At 41.3% G+C, this 24,590-nt stretch overlaps 1 protein-coding gene across 2 annotated transcripts in view; it reads left to right on the forward strand.

The window, feature by feature from the left end:
• The first annotated feature begins 14,015 nt into the window (after positions 1-14,015).
• PLPPR4 (phospholipid phosphatase related 4) overlaps positions 14,016-24,590 on the forward strand; it is a 35,612-nt gene continuing 25,037 nt past the window's right edge. The window contains exon 1 of one of the 2 annotated variants that reach the window (XM_069789326.1): positions 14,016-14,394. In XM_069789326.1, coding sequence (XP_069645427.1) covers positions 14,317-14,394 — 78 coding nt within the window. In that variant the 5' untranslated portion in view covers positions 14,016-14,316. The remainder of the gene's footprint in view (positions 14,395-24,590) is intronic. The other variant, XM_069789325.1, reaches the window with a different exon arrangement.

A 24,590-nucleotide genomic window follows, 5' to 3' on the forward strand; every position in this document is an offset into this window, starting at 1 on the left:
GCAGCTGAATTTTGCTGGGCTACACAGCATCTCCCCTCTCAAATCAATTCAGTCAATTCAGATGATCTTTCCTAAATATCTGTTCTCCTTACACTGCCACATGTATGCTGAAATGGGTGCATCCTGTACTTCTCTCTGATGAAAACTCTTTATATCAAGAGATGTCAAGTCCAAGTTCCAAATCTGCTTTTTCATTCAAGCCCTACTAAACAGAGTGAGAGTTCAGGTAGAAGGGAGAAGCTCACATAGTGCAGGATGAAGCCTTCAGCAGGCCTATCAGCGTAGATGAGGCATTCATTCATTAAATCACAGAAGTTGCCTCCATTTTACTCCTACTACTGACAAGAAACGAAGTAATGGATGCATTTCCTGAAAATAAAGAATTTGTACAGTTTTAAGGGGACATCATTTACTTGGAGGGATTTAGTTTCATTTAGAAAATACTGCAGGACAAGATTCTTGTAACTGAAAACATCTCTGTTGCACATCTCTTTCCTTCAGGTATGTGAAGGACTTTCAGCACTTTCTATCTGGTTGGTTTTAGTGACACACTGCAGAACGTTCCTGGATGTAGACGCTGCTCTTTTTTGTCACTTGATTGTGTACATCTACGTACAATTTAATTTCCATTCTAGATACAGAGTTTGGAAGGAATAGAATTAAGGCTTCCTGCTTTCTTGTTTGTTCCCATTTGGATACAATTATACCAAGGCTGACTGGGGAGTCCCCGCTGAGCCACCTTTATATGTCCAAGTCACAAAAGATTTTTTTCTGAGACTTTGAGGTTGTAGAGACATTTTGAGCTATTCTATCAGGTGAAGAAACAGTAAGTCAATGTGATTTAATTTAGCATTAAGCTTTTCTGCAATCATAAGACCTCAGAGAACTTGGAAAAGTTGGTTTTTTTTCAGAGTTGCTGGGGCACTAAGATATCTAAGCTGCTAAACTTCAGCTATGAAACAAATGAGGTATAAGTTTCAATCCAATCTGAATGACTAAGTCATTGAAGAATTTATGGATAAAACATCAATTAAAAGGGCTATAATACACAAAGATTGGGATTTTGGAAAAATGTGGAAAAATGTTACTGAATTACTAAAGCACAAAGGGAATTTTTATTAAAGTTCTCAAAGTTGAATTATTTAAAACTATTGAGAGACTTGAGTTTGCCTGGAAAAAACTATCTAGATTTCTAAGTTCAAAGTAGGAATCCTGTTTTCATCTTCGTACTGAGATTCTTGTTTCAATTAAACAAAATAAAAATCCTGCAAGCAAATTCATGTATCTAGTCAGGCTACAGGCAGAAGCCAACATGCAGCATTTGAGCTGCACAAACAATACACAAATGAATGTGGGTTTGTATTAAAAACTTGCACGTAATTATTTAAAACTTTTAAACTAAAAAGGACTGTAGTGGGTCAACCCTGGCTGGGCGCCAGGTGCCCATCAAAGCCACTCTATCACTCCCCCTCCTCAGCTGGACAGGGGGTAGAAAATACAACAAAAGGCTCGTGGGTCAAGATAAGGACAGTTTAATAAAGTGAAAGCAAAGGTCACGCGCAACAGCAAAGAAAAACAAATGATGTTATTTTCTACTTCCCATCAGTAGGCGATGTCTAGCCACTTCCTGGGAAGCAGGGCTTCAGTACGTGTAGTGGTTGCTCCCGAAGACAAAATGCCTCCCTTCTGTCTCCCTTTACTTAGCTCTTATATCTGAGCTGATGTCATATGGTATGGAATATCTGTTTGGTTAGTTCAGGTCAGCTGTCCTGGTTATGTCCCCTCCCAAGATCTTGCCCTGCCCCAGCCTGCCATTGAGCAGGGGGGGCAAAAATGTTGGAGAGACAGCCTTGATGCTGTGCCAGCACTGCTCAGCAGTAGCCAAAACACTGGTGTGTTATCAACACCTTTCTAGCTACTGATGCAGAGCACAGCGCTACAAGGGCTGCTATGGGAATTAACTCCATCTCAACCAGACCCAATACAATCTTCACCCCTTATTCCATACCATTTGCATATGCTCAGGTCCCACATAATTTAATACACATATCTTCTAACCACGCCATTGTATTTAATTCTCATTACTGAAATCCCTTCTTACCAACACTTACAACTGAAACTACATACTTAAACCACTTTTTTATACCCAACATACAGATTTATACATTCATATTAATTACTATCCCCTGTCCTTTAACAGATAGATATTCCATGGGCTTCTTCCACTCCTCCAGATGTTCCCCATCCGTCAAGATGAGTGGTCAGGACAGGAGAAGCAGTATGTTTGATCGTTGGGCACCAACACCAGCTTTGTTTGGGTCACACTGCAAGGAGGCAAGCTTGCCACACTGCAAGGAGGCAAGTGAGCCAGTAAATGCCTTATAATGCATTTAATTATGCATTGAGCAAGCTTTATTCTCTTACAGCTCAAATATGGGATATGAAAGGTGATGACTTTGGCCTGTGGTTTTTTTCATGCAAATATATAATATAGCAAATCTTCTGGAGTATGTATCTGTAACTATGTCTGCAATTATATAATATTGGCTTTCCATACATATTAAATTGTTTATTGTCATTCCAGAAAGAACAGATCATAACATCAACAGAATCTGTCCTCAACCATTCCACTTAGGCAAAGTTTACAACTCCATGAAATGATACTGGCCCCATGTAATCAATGCAGGTGTTATATTCAGTATATGCATCCACAAAATCAAAGATAAAGACTAACTCCTCTCAAGTTATGTGAGCAAAGCCTTTGTCCCTCATTTGGGGCTTTCTTACAGTTCTCTGATTACACAAAACCATAAAGATGTCAGGTCTCCCTGTGGAGACATGTCAGTAGGCCAAGGGATACACTGCAGAGATATAAGACCAGCAGAACTCTCCACCAGCCAGTCCACAAGGCACAGGCCTGCAGAAGCCATGGTTACTAGAGCACTTCAAGTATTTGGTGTTCCTGAATGCTTCCACAGGGCCTTGTTGCAGGCAACAAAGTTGAGGTACACCTGAGCTACTTCAGTCTATCTTAGGTAACACTTGCAGCCCTAATTTCCCTAGATTTTGTACTTAACCATTTTTTTTCTAGATGGTGTCAAATTCAGGAACAACCACCCAGGAAAAGCTAGGTACTAACTGGAAGAACATGAAGTGAAAAGCATTCATTAAGTCACCAGATATGTCTAATTCCCTGCTCTTCCCCATTTCTTTTTATCCTACCATTGGTGTTTACTGGAGCAGCTACACAGAACAAGAACTTACTGCCACACTATGGAGTGAGCTGCACACATCTCAAGCAGATACACAGCCTCCACTTCTGCTTGCCCTATTGCAAAATCATCTTATATTTTCCACACATTCTGCAAACATAACAAGCTGTTGAAGGACAGTTATCTGGGGAATGAATGTGGGACCATCAGCAATAACTGCCTACTCCCAAATGCTACTGGAAAAATGTGCAGATTTTTGTAGGTATGTACCAGAAGACAGGCTGAATTTAGATGCAGGGTTGAAAGCTTGGAAATTATATATCCTAATATGCATATGCTCCCAAGCATGTGTAGAAATATCTATTTATTAAAGCAGTCCATTTACTTAAAGGAATTAATTATCAGTAATTGATTTAAAAAAAACCCAACCAAACAAAAACCAACAAGTTATTGAATGAGTACAATGATAGAAAATGCCACCCATTTAACTCTCAAGCACATATTGTACAGGCACACCTCTAAGCAGAAAATGACCCACATCACTCAAGTTAAAAGCAAGCATCTCCATTTTTTTCTGCAAGTTATGCCTAATAGCTACAATCCTTAAAACTCAGTGAAAAGTCATAATGGCTTGAATGTGTTTAAGATATTCCAGTCAGAGGAAATGAAGAATTGCACCAAGACAAATCATCCCCTTATATGCTGGATATCTTCTCATTATTACTGTTGCCATTACTTATGATAATTTTCCTTCAGTTATTAAGCTAATTCATTCAGTCTGTGTTTTATTATTCTTTGGCCTTAGTTTTTGGCACAGGAAGAAATGGAAGCTTGGTCCAGTGGTTTAAGGCACTGGCAGACTCAGATGATACTAGTTCAGCTCGCGGCTTCCCTTCAGACAAATTGCCATGGCACAGCTTACAACTGTATTGAGGAAAGTGTGACTTTTTTACTTCAGGAACCTTAAAGATAGTTGTATTTTATACTGCAACAAAGTAAGTCTCATAACTAGGATACTGTATTCCTGTTCTCCAAGTGAAAAGCGTTAAAGAGAATTTTTCTGTCAATATCACTGAATCTATATTGAGCTCTTACTAGTCTAACTATGCCAGGTACATCTAATCAAAGAGTTATTCCAGCAAAGCTAAGGTCTTGTTAAGGTCTTAGTCTTTCATATTTTATTTTCTCAGTTACATAATAAGGATAAGTATCTTAAATTATGAGGTGCTCATTTACTGTGATAAGCTAACTCCGTATTTTAGATGAATAATCATAAAAAACCCAATACTGAACATGAAAAAACAGAGTTCTCTGCTTACCGAGATCAAAAGCAAGCCCAGTGTACTTGTCACTAAAGTCTTTCACTTCCAGTTGACTTCAGTAGGCTGAGAGTAATCAGTATATTGCAAAGAATTTCAACCCTGTATTATTGTAAACTATACAGTATTTCCACTGAAGTCATATTTTAGGTAAGAATAAACTAACTGTATGTGTGTTATGAGCTTGTGTGCTTCTCTGCAGAAGCATAATTCTACAAGGGCAAATTTATACATAGGAATAGAGAACAAAGACTGATATTGTCCTGCCTACCCTAGGAATGTTCAGATCAACAAAAGAACATTTTTGCTCACTTTAAGGAAATCCCAAAGCCAAACTCATAGAGCCAAATTACTTCCTCTTAGAACCCGTTTGACTATAACAATGTCACACAGATGTTGTTGAGAAGAACTGGTTCAGAACCATTGCATTTGAATTTGCAACGAATTCGAATGCTTATCAACCACCCCACTTTGTGTCCTCTACATAAGCAAAGTACTAACTTTTTATTCGAATACCAATGGAAACTCATTCCTAAATGCCCAGTGATATTTTTCTAACTATATGCAGCTCCTTTTTTATATAAGGCCTCATTCGTTGCTTTTTCCTAAAATATTTGAAATAATAGAATAATAGATAAAAGGAGAAAAAAAGCTCAATTATTTCAGAAACCAATATATCAGCAATCAATGAAAATACAGGCAATCATAACTACATCTTGAAAAACACATTCCTTTCAGTTTCAAAGTCAGGAACAACTGTATTAGAAAAAATGAAGTGGTAGAAAATACAGGCTTACAGTGTTTGGAACAAGTGCATGGGTGTAACACCTCTGTTCAGGATTTGCACTCTGAACTTCAGCAATATACTTCTGTCAGACAGAAGTCCAGAAGTTTCTACAAACAATGAACTTGTCACATAGAAACAAATTACTTGGTATAGAATAAAGAAAACATTTAACTGGCTGCATAGCATTGGGAATGTATAAAAACCAGAGTGCATCCAATTAACTGTGTGCACAGCTATGGTCCATAGGACTACACCTACTGTGAAAGGGCAGTATTACTGATCTCCGTGTGTGTGGTAAATCCACAGTCCTTGGAAGCACTGCAGCTACTGAACGTGTGCAGATAAATGGTAAAATATATGTAGATTCCATCATGTGATAAGAGAAAGATTGCAATTTGAAACTTCTCATGTCATCGGAAGAAGATTGAGCACTGTAGCTTGAACTATTTGGAAAGCTACATATCCATTTCTGCCACCGTCATTTTATGTTCTGTGCTAGTAACTACCCAGAGCATCAGGGTATATCTAAGAAGCATGCCTATTTGGCATTCCTCTGCTATGCAGGCACTATTGCTAGACATAATTTTTTAACATCAAGTGCTAAATCCTCAGTTATTTTCACCAATGATAACGCAAACTGTACAGTTATATCTTTATCTACATCAAGGAATAATTACTCAGTTACTGTTCCCTTTCTATGGTGAACACCTGTTGACTGTTTGCATCTACATTCCCACTATTAACAAACTTTTCCACATTTAATTTAGCAATGGTTGATTTTAACAGCTTTCTAAGCATGATCACAAAGGGGCTGAAAGCCACGTGACAGCTCTTCAGTCTCATGTTACAGAACCAAGATACAAAATGATGTATAGCTTCTTATATTTTTGCCCAAGTGTTAATTTTATAAAGAACATTCTCTCTGTGAATATTCAACCAGTTTTCACAATCAAGCTATTTCTACTCAACTTAATCACAGATCAATTTTTTTCATTTTTAGTCTAACATGATGATAGGACTGATTCTTGTGCTGTGCTATTTCTGCACAACATTTATTGATAATGATTTTTTCTGCTGCCTGATGATGTAGAATTTTTTCAAGGAAAATGTTATACAAATAAAAAAATACACATTTCATGGTTTTCCCTTTTCTGTTAGTTCAGTGATAGAGTTCTCTGGTGCTATACAGTATAAATAGTTAATGCTGATATATATTGAGTGCTATTGTGGAATTGCAGTCATTTTTAGCTGACATGCTTTCATTAAATTGCCACATTGCACCTAAGCCTTAAGACCTCCTAAGTACATAAAAACATATTTATATGCATATGCACATATAGGGTAGGTTCTTATGCCTTGGTTTTAATAACTAACAGTGAAAATTAATATTTAATGGTGGAGGACAGGAGTTATCTTCAGTCCTGAGGTCACCTAATTTGTGCCCTTGACAACCAACAGCACTATGATTATCAAGTTCCAAAGTAATTGATGTTCTCATAAGAAAGTTAACATTGGACTTCAATATTGCAAAAATAAAAGATTTTTGTCTCTTGTGAATTTGGAACATCTAAGAACACTCTGAAAAATACATATTTTAGTATTTTAGACATTTTTCCTGCCACGTCCAATGAATAAGTCACCATCTTGTGCTTTTACCATTCACTTGCTAAATTTCCTTCTCAAAGCCATGCATGCAGTTTGTCTTGTTCACAGAATTTGAAGCATACATTTTTCATTAAAATGTATTGAATAATATTGGGTTTAGGCATATTACTTTATGAAAAAAAAATTGAGAAGGAGGTTATTTAAGTCAGAAAAACATGACATCAGAGTCTTGGAAATGGCAAAACTAAGCTCAGATGCAAATATGTGCAGTGGTTAGAAAGGGACGGATTAATATCAACAGGCTATTGTAGCAGTACTCCTCGAAATGTCAGATGTGTACATCAGCCCTTTTCTGACATGGTATTTCATACAGACTGCAGGACAAACAGGATTTCTGCTGGCATGTTTTTATAAAATACAAACAGGACTGTCCTGCATTTCCATTCAGACAAATGGGTACTACTGTTAATTACATGATTGCAGTTTCTCACTTGACCTCTGCCTCAGCTCATGCAGCAAATGGCTTATGTTTAATTAGCTGCTGCTAACTAACTTGCCCAGATTCAAGTAAAATCTCTGTGACACGTCACCGCATAAAAATCCAGATTTGTGCCTTACTGATATATACAGAAAGTGGCTTTAAAGAGCCACTGATATCCCAGAAACAGTCTGGGATTTTCACATTCTGACATTTTCATGCCTTCATGCCTGTAACTAAGATCTTAAATCCAGATGTATGCAGGTAACCAAGAATATGCCATTATCAGCATCAAAATAAAAGCATAGTGGGCATAATACATAACAAACATAAACTCCTTTTCCCATATTTCACATCAGCCAGCCACAAGGCAGCTTCACTAACAGCCACATAACCACTCAGCCCAGTGCTATGTCTGACTTAAGGGGAAACAGTTCATACAAACCACAGTCCACTGCTATGCTTCTGCAGCCACATAATTTGCAACCCCAAACTCACCTAAGACCAGGCATGTATGTCTGCAAAATACTATGTAGATGTGTTCATAGGTAGTATTTAAAGCCACAGATTCAGAAGAATGATTCTAGCATGACTCATGCAAAACATGCAAAATTCATTTTCTAGACCAAACTGTGCAGTGTAAAAGGCAGCAGAAAAGCCAGGAATCAGAGTCATCTGCTACTTTAAAGCTGTGACCTACATCTAGTAGCCAAGGAAAAGACATTAGAAGACAGAGCTTTACAGCAACAGGAGATTATTAGGCATAGTGAAGAAACAATTGCTTGATGCAATTACAACTTTAAAGCTGAATTTAACTCTCCCATCTGCATTGTGGGTCTCCTTTGTATGTTTTGAACTTGTTCCACTATGAATCTGCCAGTGCTGTCACATGCCATCTATCCAAGAGCACTATGTGCTGCTCACATGGGAGCTACAGATGGGCCAAAGAGGAAAATTTTGCCCTGACATGAATAAGTACGGAAAAAATAAACTTGCACTTGTGAAAAGCTAATGCAAGTGTTAATAATTAAGGAGATGCCCTTGATATCATTCAGCTATCCAATTTTGCTGTATCCTATCATTTTTCCCTTTCATCACATTTACCAGGTTTATATGTAGGGCACCTTGTTAGGATGCTAGAAAAGATGTCGCCTTGTTGTCTGACATGGACTTTGTCCTGGGAGTGACCATTTTCTTTTCTCCAGTAACAGATTATATTAAAGTAGTTGCACCGAAGATTAGAAAGCCTGTTCATGAAATATTTGTAAAAATTTATCTGTGTTATGACCACAACAATCTTTTAAAGGGATGACTATAAAACAAGCAATGTCCTCTCACTTGCTCAGGGCAGATTTACTTATGGAATAACATGGGAATTCAATACGCACAGCAAATTCCCCCAAACAGACATTTTCCTGAGGGACTAGTGGGGGAGAAAGAAGAATATATATATATGCACACACACACACTGCTGCATTTCTGAATTCTGATATGGCAAGCAAAGCAGAACAAAAATCATCTGTCAGTTCCACACAGCAGAGCCTAGCTCCCATATGCCACTCTTTTTCCAGAAGAGGATTACTGTTTTAATATGCTGAGTTCACATCATCTATTCCACGCCCAGTGGGCAAAACAAAACCAAAAAACCCATCTATATAATATGAAAGAGTTAACCCTGATCCATACACACAGTCTCAGAAATGGCCTTTGTGCATGGAAATTGTGTGGTGACCAAGGGAAAGCAGGTTTTCTTAGGCTACTAAGCAACAGTAACTACAACTGCAGCTGCTGCTGCATGCAGCCTCTGGCCAAACTTCTGCTTGCTAGGAACCCCCCACTGCCATTGTCTGACCAGTAGATCTGCACAGCCACAGACCCACCAGCTCTCAGCCAATTCTAATTCTTTCCCAAATTATTTCATACTGCTTTTACAAGGGGGTTTATTCAGTGATATAGCACAGGTCCCTGATTATGCAGTGTGCTTTCTGTTCCCATGGAAGCAGTGAAACCACAGCCATTGCCTGTGTCCAGCACTTACCAAAGCCTGGGAATAAAGGCAGACTTTGCTGCAGAGGGAAGAGAGCTCCTGGATAAAGAGATGATGACCCGCAGTCACATTTTATACAGTGCAGCTTTACCAGCACACTAGACTATGCTGGAAAATAATTTCAAATCGTGTTTCTAATACATGTGGTGGCTGCTATCTGCCTGACAAGTGCAAAGAAAAGTGCTTTCTTCACCTAAAGACGCTCCACCAATAATAATTCTTCAGTGGGGGCAATGTTTTGTGTCAAGCTGATCTCTTAAAAATCAGCTTGCGCTCACCAGGGGCACCCACTGATGGCCAAGTTTTCTTTTTGTTGAAGGAAGAATAAATATCTCTTTGTAAAATTTTATTCCAGATGAGTCAGAAGAGGCCTATGCTCCAGGTCTATGAATTTTATCTTTTAGTTCCCCAAGTTCTTAAAATTTTTCCATTAACTTGATTGGTTTTGCTGAAGCAAAGCATAAACAAACTGTTTTATACTTTATGCTAATATGTTTCCATGACACTTTCCTGTTACAGAGATTACTTGAAGGTGGGTAAAAAAAGCTGTCAGCATTAGTGCAGATCCTGTACATATGACTAGCCTGCACATAGATAATAGGCATTCATAAGTCATGCATCACCACACTTCCTTGTAAGATTATCTTGATTGAAATGGACAGGAGGTGTTTTCTGAATTTTTTACCACCAACAAATTTTCCTTTAGGAGATCGTATAGATGAGATACTCATTGTGGTGGGTTGACCCAGGCTGGATGCCAGGTGCCCACCAAAGCCATTCAATCGCTCCCCTCCTCAACTGGACAGGGGAGAGAAACACAACAAAAGGCTCATGGGTCGAGATAAGGACAGTGAGAGATCACTCAGCAAATATAGTCATGGGCAAAATAGACTCGACTTGGGAAATTAGTTTAATTTATACCAATCAAAGCAGAGTAGGATAACAAAAATAAAACCAAATCTTAAAACACCTTCCCCCCATCCCTCCCTTCTTCCCAGGCTTAACTTTACTCCTCAATTCTCTACCTCCTCCCCCCACAGCAGCACAGGGGGACAGGGAATGGGGGTTGCAGTCAGTATATCACACATTGTCTCTGCCACTCCTTCCTCCTCAGGGGGAGGACTCCTCACACTCTTCCCCTGCTCCAGTGTGGGGTCCCTCCCATGGCAGACAACTCTCCATGAACTTCTCCAACGTGAGTCCTTCCCATGGGCTGCAGTTCTTCATGAACTGCTCCAGTATGGAGTGCAGTCCTTCAGGCACAGACTGCTCCAGTGCAGGTCCCCCACAGGGTCACAAGTCCTCCCAGCAAACCTGCTCCAGTGTGGGCTCCTCTCTGCACAGGTTCACAGGTCCTGCCAGAAGCCTGCTCCAGCACAGGCTTCCCACAGGGTCACAGCCTCCTTCAGGCATTCACCTGCTCCAGCGTGGAGTCCTCCACAGGCTGCAGGTGGATATCTGCTCCACTGTGGACCTCCCTGGGCTGCAGGGGGACAGCCTGCCTCACCATGGTCTTCCCCACGGGCTGCAGGGAAATCTCTGCTCCAGCACCTAGAGCACCTCCTCCCCCTCCTTCTTCACTGACCTTGGTGTCTGTAGAGTTCTTTCTCTCACATATTCTCACTCCTCTCTCCAGCTGCAATTGCTGCTGTGCAGCAACTTTTTCCCCTTCTTAAGTATGTTATCCTAGAGGCACTACCACCATTGCTGATGGGCTCGGCCTTGGCCAGCCATGGGTCCATCTTGGAGCCAGCTGGCACTGGCTTTATTGAACATAGGGGAAGCTTCTAGCAGCTTCTCACAGAAGCCACCTCTGTAGTCCCTCTGCTACCAAAACCTTGCCACGCAAACCCAATACACTCATTTATACAAAAGACATTTCACGCTGTTCTATCAATGTTTTTATGTAAATGGGAATCAATCCCATAATTTCTAACAACTAACTGTCAAAAGAGCTGAATGCAACTGCAATGGGGGGGACTTCTGTGTTTGCAGATGTTAATATATAGATGAATCCCTTAGTCCAAAAGCCATATCATTACACTCAGCAAGGGATTCTTCCCTTTTTCCATCAATATTCATGTGCTTGAAAGAGGACACACAGTAACCTATATGTCAGTGTTGAGAAGTGGAGAAGAAATATTCTTACTCCATTATCTTAGTTCAGGACATAAGGTCCAAATGACTGCAGCCCCCTCTGGATACTGCAAGATGAAGAGAGATACAGAGCCTCTGCATAGAGTCGGTCAGGTGCTACGCTCTGAGGCTCGGGCAGGTAAGGCAGAAGCTAGGAATGCATTGCTGGCAGCACAGCAAGGGTGAAATGATGAAGTGGCACTTTAGCTGTACCTTGGTTATTTACTCTTAAGAAAGTGGTTGCTATAGCTGAGTCTCAACAGAGAACAAGTGAAAGCCCAGAGAGAAGGGTGGGAAATGCACCCTAGCCATGTCCATACTTGCCCATCAGTACCACCGTTAAGACTAGTGCGAGGCAGACCTGCCATACTCTGGGACCCAGGCATTGATGATCATTTTCCTCTATTTGACTAGATTAAGGTCAGGAGTTCTTGTCAAGGCCTGCCACTGACAAAAAAGTAATTGCTTCACTTCAGCTAAATCATATATAATTCCTCTCCTAACTCCCTCTATCAGTACATTCACCAAATAGTGACAAACAAACCCAGAGAATTAGCACACCTCTTCCTGCCCTTACAGCAGTCACACAGCTTGCATTGCATCCTTCCCACCAGACATTGTCCTGATTTCAGCTGGGTTAAACCACGACAGACATTTATAGTAAGAATTTGTAGAATAGGGACAGGTTGCTACTCTGCATTTTACTGTACCTGACTATCACTGCTGCACTCTTAATCGGCCTTTAGGCAGTACAATAATAAAATATAATTAACAGTCGTGTTTTTGCCAGTTTCTGAAGTTACATCACGATGTGAGTTCCTTGGTTCATTTTACCAGAGAAGCACCCTAACCCCTCTACTCTTCCAGAATGAAGCAATCGTGTGAAATGGAGGCAGACAAAGCACTCCTGAGTAATTTTTAATGGTGTGTGCTAATGATTTTCAAGCCAGATTCAAGATTTCAGAACAAGCAAGGCTGATACAGTAAATGCAACTCTAAGTGGCCATCGCTCATTAACCACTCTCCCCAATAGTAGTTACATATTTGGCAGCAGCAAAGTCTGGCTACAGCTCCTCAACTCTTACTGTTTTGCTTAGAATAATCCAGCAGCAAGGCTAACAATAGGGGACTTTTTTTACTTAAAGGCTAGACCACTGATGGGTAGGAACAACTACCAGACACCCCCACACCGCCCAAAATAATTTCCTGGAATTTGGTGCTGATAGTCAGTCACAAACCTCCTCTGCTCACAGCTCCTCTACTCCCAGAAGCCCTTCTGGCCACCTCTGCTTCCTGGAGCCGCCCCACCTCCCTTTCACAGGGGCACCAATGAGTCCCCTGTACCCCTGAGTCAGCAGAAACCCTGGGAATCATTCCTAACAGGGTTAGGACAAGACTATGTGTTGGCGTGGCAACACTTGCAACCTGTTGCAGCTCTGAAAAGTCTTTTTCAATGATTTGGAGTCCGACTACATACCTGCCTGCAGGCATGGAGTACATTTTTGCTTTTACCCTCTTATGAAACTTTTTTGGTTGTCTGCTCAGTGCAGAGCATGGATTGGCATATCCTCTGTGGGTAAATGAAAGGAGAACAGCTAGAAAGGAAAAGGGGCTGCTGAGAATCTCCACCTCTATTGCCATAGCACACTGGCTACTGCAGCCAAAATACTAGCAAACATCTGAACAAGAGCAGCAGGTTATTTCCCATGTCCCTCCCAAAAAAGAGGGACAGGAAACAAATGGTGACTGAGTCACACTTCTCTCCCTGAACATTAAAGCTACACACCACAATGCAAGAATAAGCTTACAGGCACAAGACCACCTTTGCAGACATTATTAATGTGCTACAAAGAATGAAAATGCTATCCCATACAGGGAACTCCTGCAGGCCTCATCCATGGTACCTCTCACTGACATCAACAGGAGCTTGCCTGAGAAAAGGCTGCAAACTTTGATCCATAAATAGAATCTCGAAATAACACATTTCACCATGGAAACAATTGTTCAGGTTAATTCTGTTCTCTTTAAGATTGTAGCAGGACCTTCACCAGATGCCTCACAGCCTAGAGAAACCACATGCCTCAGTATGGCACACGGGGTTGAAGAGCTCGGTCGCGCTCAGTCCCAGTCACACCACTCCCCCCTGCCTGGCACTGAGGCTGCGGTGAGCTGTCATTAGCAGTTCGATGTCAAAAAGAGTACACCTGCAAGAGAACACTGGCCATACAGGAACGGTATTCCCAGGGCCGTTCCACTACTCCTGTTTCAGAGAAAGATTTCCCAGAAACAAGATAAAAGCCCCAAACTCCCCCTGGAGCGCCCCGTACACCCTCACGCCTGCAGGGATCCTGTTCAGGCGTCTCAGGCCTGTACGTGCACAGCCGCAAATCGCTTGCTGCAGCCAAAGCTCCCCCAGTTCTGAGCGCGCCGCCCCGGGGCGTCCCCTTCGCCCCCGGTTGCTCTGACGCTCCGCGGAGCGCCGGCGCGAAGGAGTTAAGGCGGCCGGGACCCCCGCCGCCCGCACGCCCGCCACCGGGGCCGGGTCCCTTCCCCCCGCCGCCAAGCAGCCTCCTGACGTCAGCCCCGCGCACGGCGCAGGGGACGCGCTAGCGGGCGGCTCGGCGCGGCGGCGGCGGCGCGGCGGCGGCGGGCGGAGGAGACCCGCGGCGGGCGGCTGCGAGCGGCCGGGGGAGCGCGCTGTCGCGGGGCCGCCGCCCGCAGCCGCCGACAGCATGTCCGCGAAGGAGCGGCAAAAGGGCAAGGTGACCAAGGACAGCGTCACCCTCCTGCCCTGCTTCTACTTCGTGGAGGTGAGTGGCCGCCCCGGCCGAGCGGGCCCCTCGGGAGCAGCCGCGGGGGCGGCGGGGCCGGCGGCGGGCGCGGGGGGCTGCCGGCGGACGCGGGGAGCGGCGCGCCTCGGAGCCTTTCTGCGGGGAATGCCGCTTTCCCCGCGGCGAGGGAGCTCGCCTCGGCACTGGTTCCGCACCGTCTGATGCAAAATCCCTACGTGAGGCTTCGCCTCACCGAAATCGGCATCGAAGCCCCCCCTAAGGAGCAGGCGTAAATGAATCTCTTCTTTTGCAGTCTTTTCAAGTGCAAATTATTTCTAGGAATTACTCAGCAAATGAAAGGGTTGCTCAACTAAATCATGCTATGTGCACAGGAACCTCTCGGGAGGAAGACATGTTTCAGGAAGGGCTGGCTTCTAGGCAAACGCCGCTCGCGCTGCTTCAGTAGAATAAAAATCACTTCCGTAAGGGAATGCTTAGGGAAACAGAAATGTTCTCAAAATGATAATCAGTGGCATCAGTTTCTACCAACCTCTGGATTACGTGCTTCCTCTAACAGAGCTAAAAATGTCTGGTTTGAAGATGGAATGGGGTTCTCGGCACATCTTATAGAGCAAAACCTGCTATGGCTGCTCAGCTGGTAGCAGGTGGAGGTGCAGAGGCACTAGCTGCTTGGTGTGTCACTCGGAGGCATTTAGCCCCCCTGGAAAGTACAGTCACTTATGTACTTCTCTCAGATATGAGTAGACACAGTTTAAGCTTAAAGAAATTGGCATGATGTTAATTTGTTTAATGGCACAGCAGTAAGAAGGAGGTAAGAATGTTTTATGGATTGAGCAAAGTGTTTCAGGTGACCCCACTCACAGGGAAGTGACTGAGGCACTTTGAGGCACCATGTAACTTACCTCAGAGAGAGACTGTGAAAATAATGTGAACAACTTAGTGGTAAAATATGGTTGTGAGTTAACTATAACTGGTGTGCTGAATAAAAACATAAAAAATACATACAACACTTAATATACAAAACTCTAAAATATAAACATTGGCTGAAATGTAAAACAAAAATTATTTTCTTTCAGGTGCACTTGAAGGGCTTGGGAGATTCTCTAGGAGGTAGAAGGGATCAGGTTGAGAAGGAGTTTTAGATAACAGTGGAGTGTCTCTGTCCCCTGTGCTCCCCAAGCACCTGGACATGGTCAGGAGCTAACCCAAAGTAAGCTGCACCAACAGGAAAGCTTTGCAGAAGCTGGTTATATGGAAGTATCCAACACATCCTATCGATGCAATTAGGCCTGCTCAAGAAAAGCCTTTTGATGGAAGGCACTTGCTGTGCCATGTATCTTACACTAGCTTTGCATAGAAGGGAGAGGTCAAGCTTGGAGAAGCCCCTAAAAAAATGTAGGGGCTTCCTCAATCTCTGTGCCATCTTTGTTGCTTTGGGAATCCAAACAGGACAAGAGATTGCTGGACTTCAGCTTGGGCATAACTCTAATGCAGGGGACAATGTAGAGATCCTGCAAGACACAACAGAACTGTGCTGTTTGGTGGGCTTGGCTTTGGCCTGCAGCAAGATGGGATGAAATACAGAGCAGCAGCACAAAACGTGTGCCTGCTGCTCCAAAGAGTTGCCTTACATAATATTAATTGCATACTTGTAGTTCCCCTAGAAGCTCCCTGTAGCTGTTACAAGGAATAAGGCAAAGGATTCTGTGAGCAATGAAGAACTTAGACTGAGCTCTGTGTACAGTTCCCACATGAAGCAGGCGAGTTCTCCACTCTGGTGTGGACTTCTAAGACCTTCAGCAAGTCATTTACAGCTAGATCTAAAGTGGTGATCTCTTCAACACCCACCTGCTCTGAGAGGGAGTCGGAGTTCTCACTTAAAAGAATGGTGTCCTAATGAACTTCCAGGACTTACATGTTATTCAGTTGCAGGAGCAGAGTCCAGAGCCTGTGCGAGCCCTTGTTCCCCAGGAGCAAGTTCTAATTATTGAACTGATGAACATGTAGGTATTCAGTACAAGTAAAAGCAACATCAAGAGAAAAAACTGATGCAATACACCTGAGCTTAAACATTGATTAGGAAACTCTTTGGTGAGTTGTCAGCCCTCTCCCATTACACTGCAGGAGGATTTGAAACCATTTCCCACATTTTAGTTGAGTAGTCATATCACTTGAGTGAAAAGGTGACAACAGTTTTTATGATATTTAGAAAGAAACACTTGGCATGTGTTACTTAACGTACACCCACCCTGCATTTACCCGCATGTGCACTAATTCTAATAAGACTAATGAGAATGCCTTTCTAGAGCTTTGTAGCACAGGCAGATGCCAGCACTTCAACAGCATCAGAAAAAGGACATGATGGCTTAGATTCTTCCATTGTGATTGGCTCAAGGAGAACCAAAGATTGAGTTGCACCTCATAAAGAGAGATTTCATCAAAGATAATTTAATTGCAATGAGAAGTTCACAAGTGTAAGGGATAGAGGAATCACCCAGCGTGGTTGACTGGCATTACTATCTAATATGGATTTTCTTTGTAAGCAGGAGGTAAGCTCCTAATGTGATCCAACTACTTAAAACCAAAACTTACCCAATTTAATTAAGGCTGTCTGAATTTTAAAGCTTTTACTTTCATGAATAGTGGTTGAATGGATGATGGGAAACAGGCTTCCAACCTCTCTCCTCTGAATGCTGTCAGTTCTTTTATTTTTTTCCATATTTTTCCATTTTTCAATTCTTTTTTTTTTCTTCTGCCACTCACTAATTTTCCATGTCCCATTCATAGCAGACAGTCCTTCCCCACCCTGAATTGCAATTAAAAAACCAGAGCTCATTAAGTTTGCACCTTCAAACAAGAAAATTAGGGTTTGCTGTCATCCACTTTGTATCAAGACCTAGGATGTCTAGGCCAAAAGAAAAGCAGATTGTTTAGAAAATACATTACAAAAAAGTGCTGTTTTTTCTCTCAAACACTAGACAAAAGGAAAGACATGGGAAAAAGGATGTTGGGTCAAGGAGGAAGTCAAAATTCCAAAGCGGTAGGAAAGGGATGTGTTCACGTGTATACAAATGAAATATATAGTTAGAGAGTGGAAAAATTACCTGTAATAACAAATATAATTCAGGCATGCAGAACAAGTAAAGACAGATTCTGTGCTTCAGAAGGACCTTATCTTCAGAAATAGCAGCAAACAAATACAGTTCTGACACTGAGGGTTTTCTGCTATTAAGATCCCTAAGAATGTGTTATGATTGAGACTAACTCCTGTAAACAAAAGTGTTTGGTGGCAGCAACTTTCAGGATTGGATAAAATACAATTACATAGAATGTATGCAGGCCAATGGATGGTTAACTTCAAAAGAAATACTCTAGGCCTGATTTTGGTTTCAGTCTAATTTAAGAATAATTCAAACTAGCAGATTTTATCAACAACAGAGTTAAAACATAAACCCAATATGCCCCTCTTGAGATCATTGTTATCACTAGAGCTAGTCTTCATTTACACAGCAAAAGCAAAAGGAGAATCAGGCTAGAGCTTTGGAAGACATAGAAATGAAAAAGAAATGAAATGAAGAGATGGAGCTTCTGAAAAATGTGGATGGGTCATTCTCTAAAACCATCAGAGGCAAACAAATGAGCATTATGAAATAAATCTTAATACATTTTCAGTTACATATTTTGAAGTTTCATGATTCATAAAATAAAATAACTTGTATCATAAGAATGTTTTAGAGGTTATTTTAAAACACTGGTAATGCTTCTGCTTAGCAGAGCCTGTGATCAGCACACATTCCTGACAGCTGAATAGTTTTAGATTGCCTTGTGCATCGTGCTTACCTGAAGCACGTGGTGATCAGCACTGCCAGGCAGTTTGGCCTTTTTTATTCCTAATTATGCTTGTGGCATTTTAGGGTTCTGTAGACTGTTTGGGTTATCTGAGCTTCATTTGCATAGCTGAGAAAGACAAAACTTGCCATGAAAATTCAGAGTCCCTCTGGTCTAGTGGGAATTCATTTTCATGGTAAAAAGTCTACATGCCTCTGGGAGATACTGCAAATGAGTATTCCTGGAATAAATTTTGCTTTTTGTTAACTGACTTTCTTTTCAGCATATTCAGAGTATATCATAAGTATATTCACTTACAGATGAAATACGGATGTCTTGCATTTTAATATGAATCTGGAAAACTTCCAGGGTTATGTAGTTTCTGTTCCTGGCAGAATGGTCATACTTTAGAGGGAGGACAGACAGATACATTTATTCTTGGTGGAGGAAAAAGACTGTCTTCACCCATGCTATTCCACATTAAAAACTTCTGGTTTAAATCCTGGCTTCACAGAAGTCACTATGAATTTTGCCTTCGACTTCTGTGGCACTATTGCTTCATCTGGTGCCCCAGATGTGGGAAGGCAAAAGGCCAAGGTGTTGTCAATCTGAGTAACTTGATGCACTTATTCTCCACCTAAATTGTGTTCCGGTGCCACAGCCTTCATCTGTTGGTTGCTTAACTTCCAGGGACTAAAATGGGAGACATTTCAGACAATGTCCCTTGTACAGTTAAATTTTTTTCCTTATGTTATTTTCATGCGGACAGATATAGGTAGCTTCTTTTTTCTAGGTTTTCCAGAGTGCAGCCAGGAGTTAATAACATCAGGATTGTTTTAAAACGCTTCTTTCAGACTGGAAGACCACTTATTTTTCTCGTTCCCCAAAGGAGCTGGAATTCTCACCAGCAGCAAGCACAAAAATCAGTTATCATTGTAGGACTCCAGGCTGCAAAACGCAGGAGGTCATCAGCTTCCATTGAAATAAGCGCATGTAGAGAATGTTCACTGTGTCTCAGCACCAGATGCTTTATTTCCTTTTGTTTCTAACATACACTGACAGAGCTAGGTTTGAAATGTCAAATGTTTGTACACATCACTTGGTAGCTCAGTGCCACTTCTCAGTCACATCTGGCATTTTTTTCAGCTATTCAGCCATGCATGACCCACCACATTTATGCACTTTGTCACCTGCAAGTCATGTATAGGTGTGACTGCAAGAGACACAAAAAGCCAAGGGAGTGCACTGATTAGAATAAGAGCAGAGGGAGAGTAGGCTATAGGGCCAGATCTTTCTTCCTAAGAACAGGATGTTTGGATTCAGTGTAAGAGTTAAACTATACCACTGTGTCTTGGAGGCATAGTATAGTCACATTTCTCTCTAGATAGGTTTTCTGTTATGCTTAAATTAGCCTTGGGGGGGGGGGAGGGGAATAACCAACAAAAAACCTGAACTGCAGAAGATGAAATTATCCCCATACTGTGGAAGTAACTTTCCAAATACATTGCTTTTTCTCTCAAAGGAGTCAACCATGTGTGAGGGGAGGAGAAAAAGGAAAAAAACACTTAACAGTCTGCTCATTGAGCTGACCTTGTCACGTGGCTGACTTACAGAGGATACATGTGCATTAGAGACCAGCATCCCCAAAATATTAAGGGGGGCTATCTGAGGCCTGAGGAGGCTGCTATGCATTCAAAGCAGCTATATAGTTCATTGGCCAAGTCATCAACGTTACATCCTCCACATCACTTCTATGCTTTTACAGAAGAGCCATACAGCCTGCATCCCACCAGCTTTTAGCAGATGATGAACAGAAAAAGGGAACAAAAAGGGAGGTGTCAGGCCTGTGCCAAGGCTGTCCTGGGAGAAAAAATGCAAATACCACATGTCAGATCTCCCTCTGTGTTTGGCTACTTGCTTGGCAAGTGTAGAGTTTGAGTTGTTCATAGTGAAAGAAGGCCCTGTTCCCTTTTCATTCCTGCACCATCCTCCTGACCTAATACCCCAGTAGTAAAAGGAGGCCTGATTACGTTAGAAATTAAAGGATATTAAATTTGTCAAATTATTACCTCTTCCAAAAATTTATACCCCTCTCTGTGATTTTCTTCTATAATTGTTAAAAATCTGTTACTCTGCAGCCAAAATTAATGAAGAACAGCCTATTGTGGAACCTTACATACACGGGAGCTGAGCTGTTACAAACATTGTATCTTGACTGACGATCTTGTCCCTTAAAAGTCCAGTTTGTAGGAAGGGAGTTCAGAAGTGGCAAAACATCATGGGAGTAGGCCGCTGGAGAAGGGTTGGCACCCACAGAATTTTTTTTTTTTAATGTATGTATGGAAACCAGTGTGTTTTAGAGAGTAGAATAAATTGTAGTGTTGTGTAGGGACTGGCAGCTTTTTTCCCTAGAGATGGGGTTTTTGAGGAAACTTCTAGCTGAAGTTTGGTAACACTCTGACCCGAAAACAACCACCTTTTTTTGATATGTTGCTGTTCTTGATTTACTTTGCAGCAGGAGCATAAAAGAAGTTTCATAATCAACAGTATGTGCAATATCCTAAATTTCATTGTTTGTAGTTATTCATTGATTATAACTAATCATTGATTTAATTAATCAATAATCATAATTAATTGTAATAATAATTAATGAATGATCAATTATGTTTGAAGTCACACTGAAAAGAAATGCATTAATGTTATTTTTTGTGTTGTAAAATTTCTGCCTAAGGATCTGCTTTCTGTTTAAGTACATATACTTAATTAAAAAGAAATATTTTTAAAGTATTTTTAGATTATTCCTGCCTGAGAATATTTTTGTTAAACAATTTTTATTCTGTTGGTCTCTCCCTGTGTAACTGCTGCTTCACATACATTTATTAAAAAAAAAAAAAAGGAAATAAGCACTTTTAGGATTACCATGTGTTCAGCATGACTTTGAGATTTCTGAAATAAATAGGAATTTTATCAGTGATGTATCAGCTCTATTTCTGGTCTTACACATACTGAGAGGTTTTCTATTAAGATTTGGCAAAAGATCAAGAGGTTTGAGGAGCTGCACAAAGGTATCTTTGTATTTCTAAAGCTAGACTCTAATTGGCAGTCACCAAACAATTAAATTAAACTCTAAAATCAATGCTGGAAATAAGGATAACTTAATTTTCCAAAATTGTAATGATAATAGCTTTCAATGACACCTGGGATTTGAAATTAAACTGTGAGCTGAAATTAAATCCAATAGCGTTAAATCTAGGAGAAGGAAGACCATCATATCATGTCTCTGCAATTAGTTTCCACAAAACTTAGACAATGGTGAGGTAAAAATCCTTTAGAGAAAAGACCAGTTCCTACGGCTTTGGGCCAGATGAAACCTTCATCCAAAAAAGGGACAAGAAACAGCAGAAACTCGTGTTCAGAGAGAAAAGCAAAACGCCTTTATACAGATGCAAAACTTACGACTTCTGAAAAGCCTGAATGCCTTCTCTTATAAGCCTGAGGCATTTAAGAATTAAGTTTAGAACATAAAAAAAATCTACAAATCTGACTTTTAGGTCAAGCAAGTTCCCTGCTCTACAGCCATCCTGTGCTTAGTACTATCTCTCAAAAGTCCTCATGACAGCCCAGTTTACAATGCATTTGAGCTTGAACTTGGTCTTAATCCCAGTCCTGCACAGCAGTCTCACCAAGGGTTAAGGTACAGCACTGGTGTAGCTAAGCAGGAGCCATGTGTTCTCAAAAACAAGAGAAAATGGCAGAATTTGGGCTGATACCATTTCTTCTTCCTGACCTGTTTCTGGAAGGTATTCAGTCATAGTCATGACCTCAGTATTCATTCCTGCCAGCATAAAAGACACCTGTCCTCCTTCCAGTCTCTCCTCCTGTCTTTTGTGAATCTCACAGCAAAGTACAACAGGACAACAGCCAGGGTGGTTGAAAGCTGCAATCACTCTTATTAGTTGGCTACGAATAGGAATACCTTGTCTCCTCCAACCCACCACAGCCCTCTTTTTTGTCTCATCCATCTGTTGGGCCTTGTCATTTAGATCATGAATTATTTGGCACAAGGACTGACATTTATGATACATTTTAATAGAATCTTCCACAATGCCACAGCCTTGCAGTGCGAACACAACATAGCTATTAAATAGGGCATCCTTCTCCCAAGTACCTGGCTGGTATTTTTATCAAAGGAGAAAGCGATAGCATTCACTAGCTATCTCTTTGAGGCAATCCTGTTTATTTACTTGATAGCTTACAAAGATTCCCTGATTCCCAGAAAACAAGAGAAATGCCAGGAGGCAGCTCCCACGCTCAGGAGCTCCTTGCTTGCTGTGGAAGGGTTGCAGAATGACCTAAGGATCTAAGAATTCCCAGGCCATCCAAGTCTAAAATTTATTTACAAAATATAAAAGATCCAAATAGCGTATCAGGCATCCCTTAACCCTTTTTGACAGGTGGACTAGTCATACTATCTTTATTCTGCATCTGGCTAATCATGTCTTGACTTCCTCTGAAAGCTACATATATACTGATTCTCTCTTTTCTGCCTATCTTTTATACAGACAGGTAAAACTAATCAATTCCACAGCCTTTGTATTTGCATCCAGTCTCAAGGAAGATCACTCAAGTCATTCCAGCCAGCACACTGAGCAGTGACTTCAATATTCAACTATAATTACAAGAGAGGCTTTTCATTTTTCCCCCTACTTAGCCTGACTGAAACATAGCCCAGGCTAATCAATTTGTAACCCATATTTAAAGAGTGTCTGCTAGTAGCCACCAACACAGCCCAATACAACACCACCACAGGATCTGGATATGAGTTCATGATAAGAGATAACACCTGTAGTGCATTTTAGCAAAGCAAAGAGAGGTCACATAACTGCAACCTACAGAACAGGTTCAGACATTTGAGTATGTGACACTTCATGGTTGCACTCTCACAAAGCCCATGGATTTTAAGATGTTATTTTCCTGAAGATAAATATGGACTCTTTGCTTAGTTTAGTGCTGGCAAATATGAGAGTTAGATATGTAACTACCAGTGTACAGTTTTAGAGAAAGGGAATTTATAGAAGCTACTGATTCCCAGAGAGTTTTGAATTATGTATGTATCCAGTTGCATATTCTTTCAAGGTAAGAGAGAATCTGGGGGGTGGGGTGTGTGCTTATTTGTTGCCTTTCTTTTGGTTTGAGCCTCACTGTCTCCAGTGTCATTTAAGAAACCATCAATATCTGATTGCTACTGACTTGCCTGTAAGGCTTGCAGAGAGAATGTGGTTTTAGTGAAGTTCATTATTTGGAAATTCTCCAGGGACCACCATGAATAAGAGATTTAGAGCTCTGCAGAGAGCCTGTGGAATAGTAAAGTTAAAGGTCCTACATTTTAACTCAAGAGCAAGCAGTTCAGTGTTTCCTTCATAACAACAGGTTGTATGCCTGGTGGAAGGCCGGAGACAAAAGTCAGTGCTCGAGATGCTGAGCTATCCAAAGGACAAGCTTGTGCTATTTAGGGTTTCATACACTCCAGTAAGATTTTCCCACTAAGGCTTGGCCTTCCACTGCCCCATTTGCAAGACCTCTGCTGTCATACCAGACCTGTATTCCTGCATTACAGAGGGTCCAATGTGGAGGAGTTACAGGTGTAGGATAAGAGATAGGGCATATGCTGGTACTGGAGACTTCAAGGCTATAAACAACTCACCCAGTGGTCAGATAAGGAATTGCAGAACTGCAGCTGGCAAAACTGGTTTTGGGGTAATGAAGAGTACAAAGAACAAGCATCCAACATACGTAGACCATGCCGCATATAGTAAATTGGGATGTAATGTGCAGACAGACCAAAAGAGAAAGAGCAAGGTGTGAAAGCACATTAGCAAACATAAAAATGAACCCATGTGGTTCCTAGAGTGAGGAAGAATCACCATCAATATCATACTGCTCCTGACAAAGGATTTGAGATGCACTACACTAGAGTCATAAATAGCTCATTTTATACAGAATAACTACTTGTTACTACTAGATATAGGTACAAAAATCATGCAGAGTTGTACCATACAAAGAAAGGTGAAAGTAAAACAAATTAGGCAGAACCTAATTTCTAAGATCATTAGAAAAACTGCTGTTGCAATTGAGCCAAACAAAAACAAAGCTCCAGGCAGGTCAAGACAAGCACAGACAAAGCATGTTTGATAAGCCCCAGTCCTGAGTCCTTGCAAACTCTGTACAAAATCTGCGGCTTGTTAGTAGCAATGACAATACTGTATTTAGTGGGCTACAGCTCTACAGGTTCCTCTTTTTGTGCATTTGAAGCCATGGAAAACTAATCATAGGGAAGTTTAACAGAAGCATTTCCATCTACCTGGGAGTACCGCAGCAAGTTTGGG

Source organism: Haliaeetus albicilla, chromosome 8, assembly GCF_947461875.1.
Source record: "Haliaeetus albicilla chromosome 8, bHalAlb1.1, whole genome shotgun sequence".
Lineage (NCBI taxonomy): Eukaryota > Metazoa > Chordata > Aves > Accipitriformes > Accipitridae > Haliaeetus > Haliaeetus albicilla.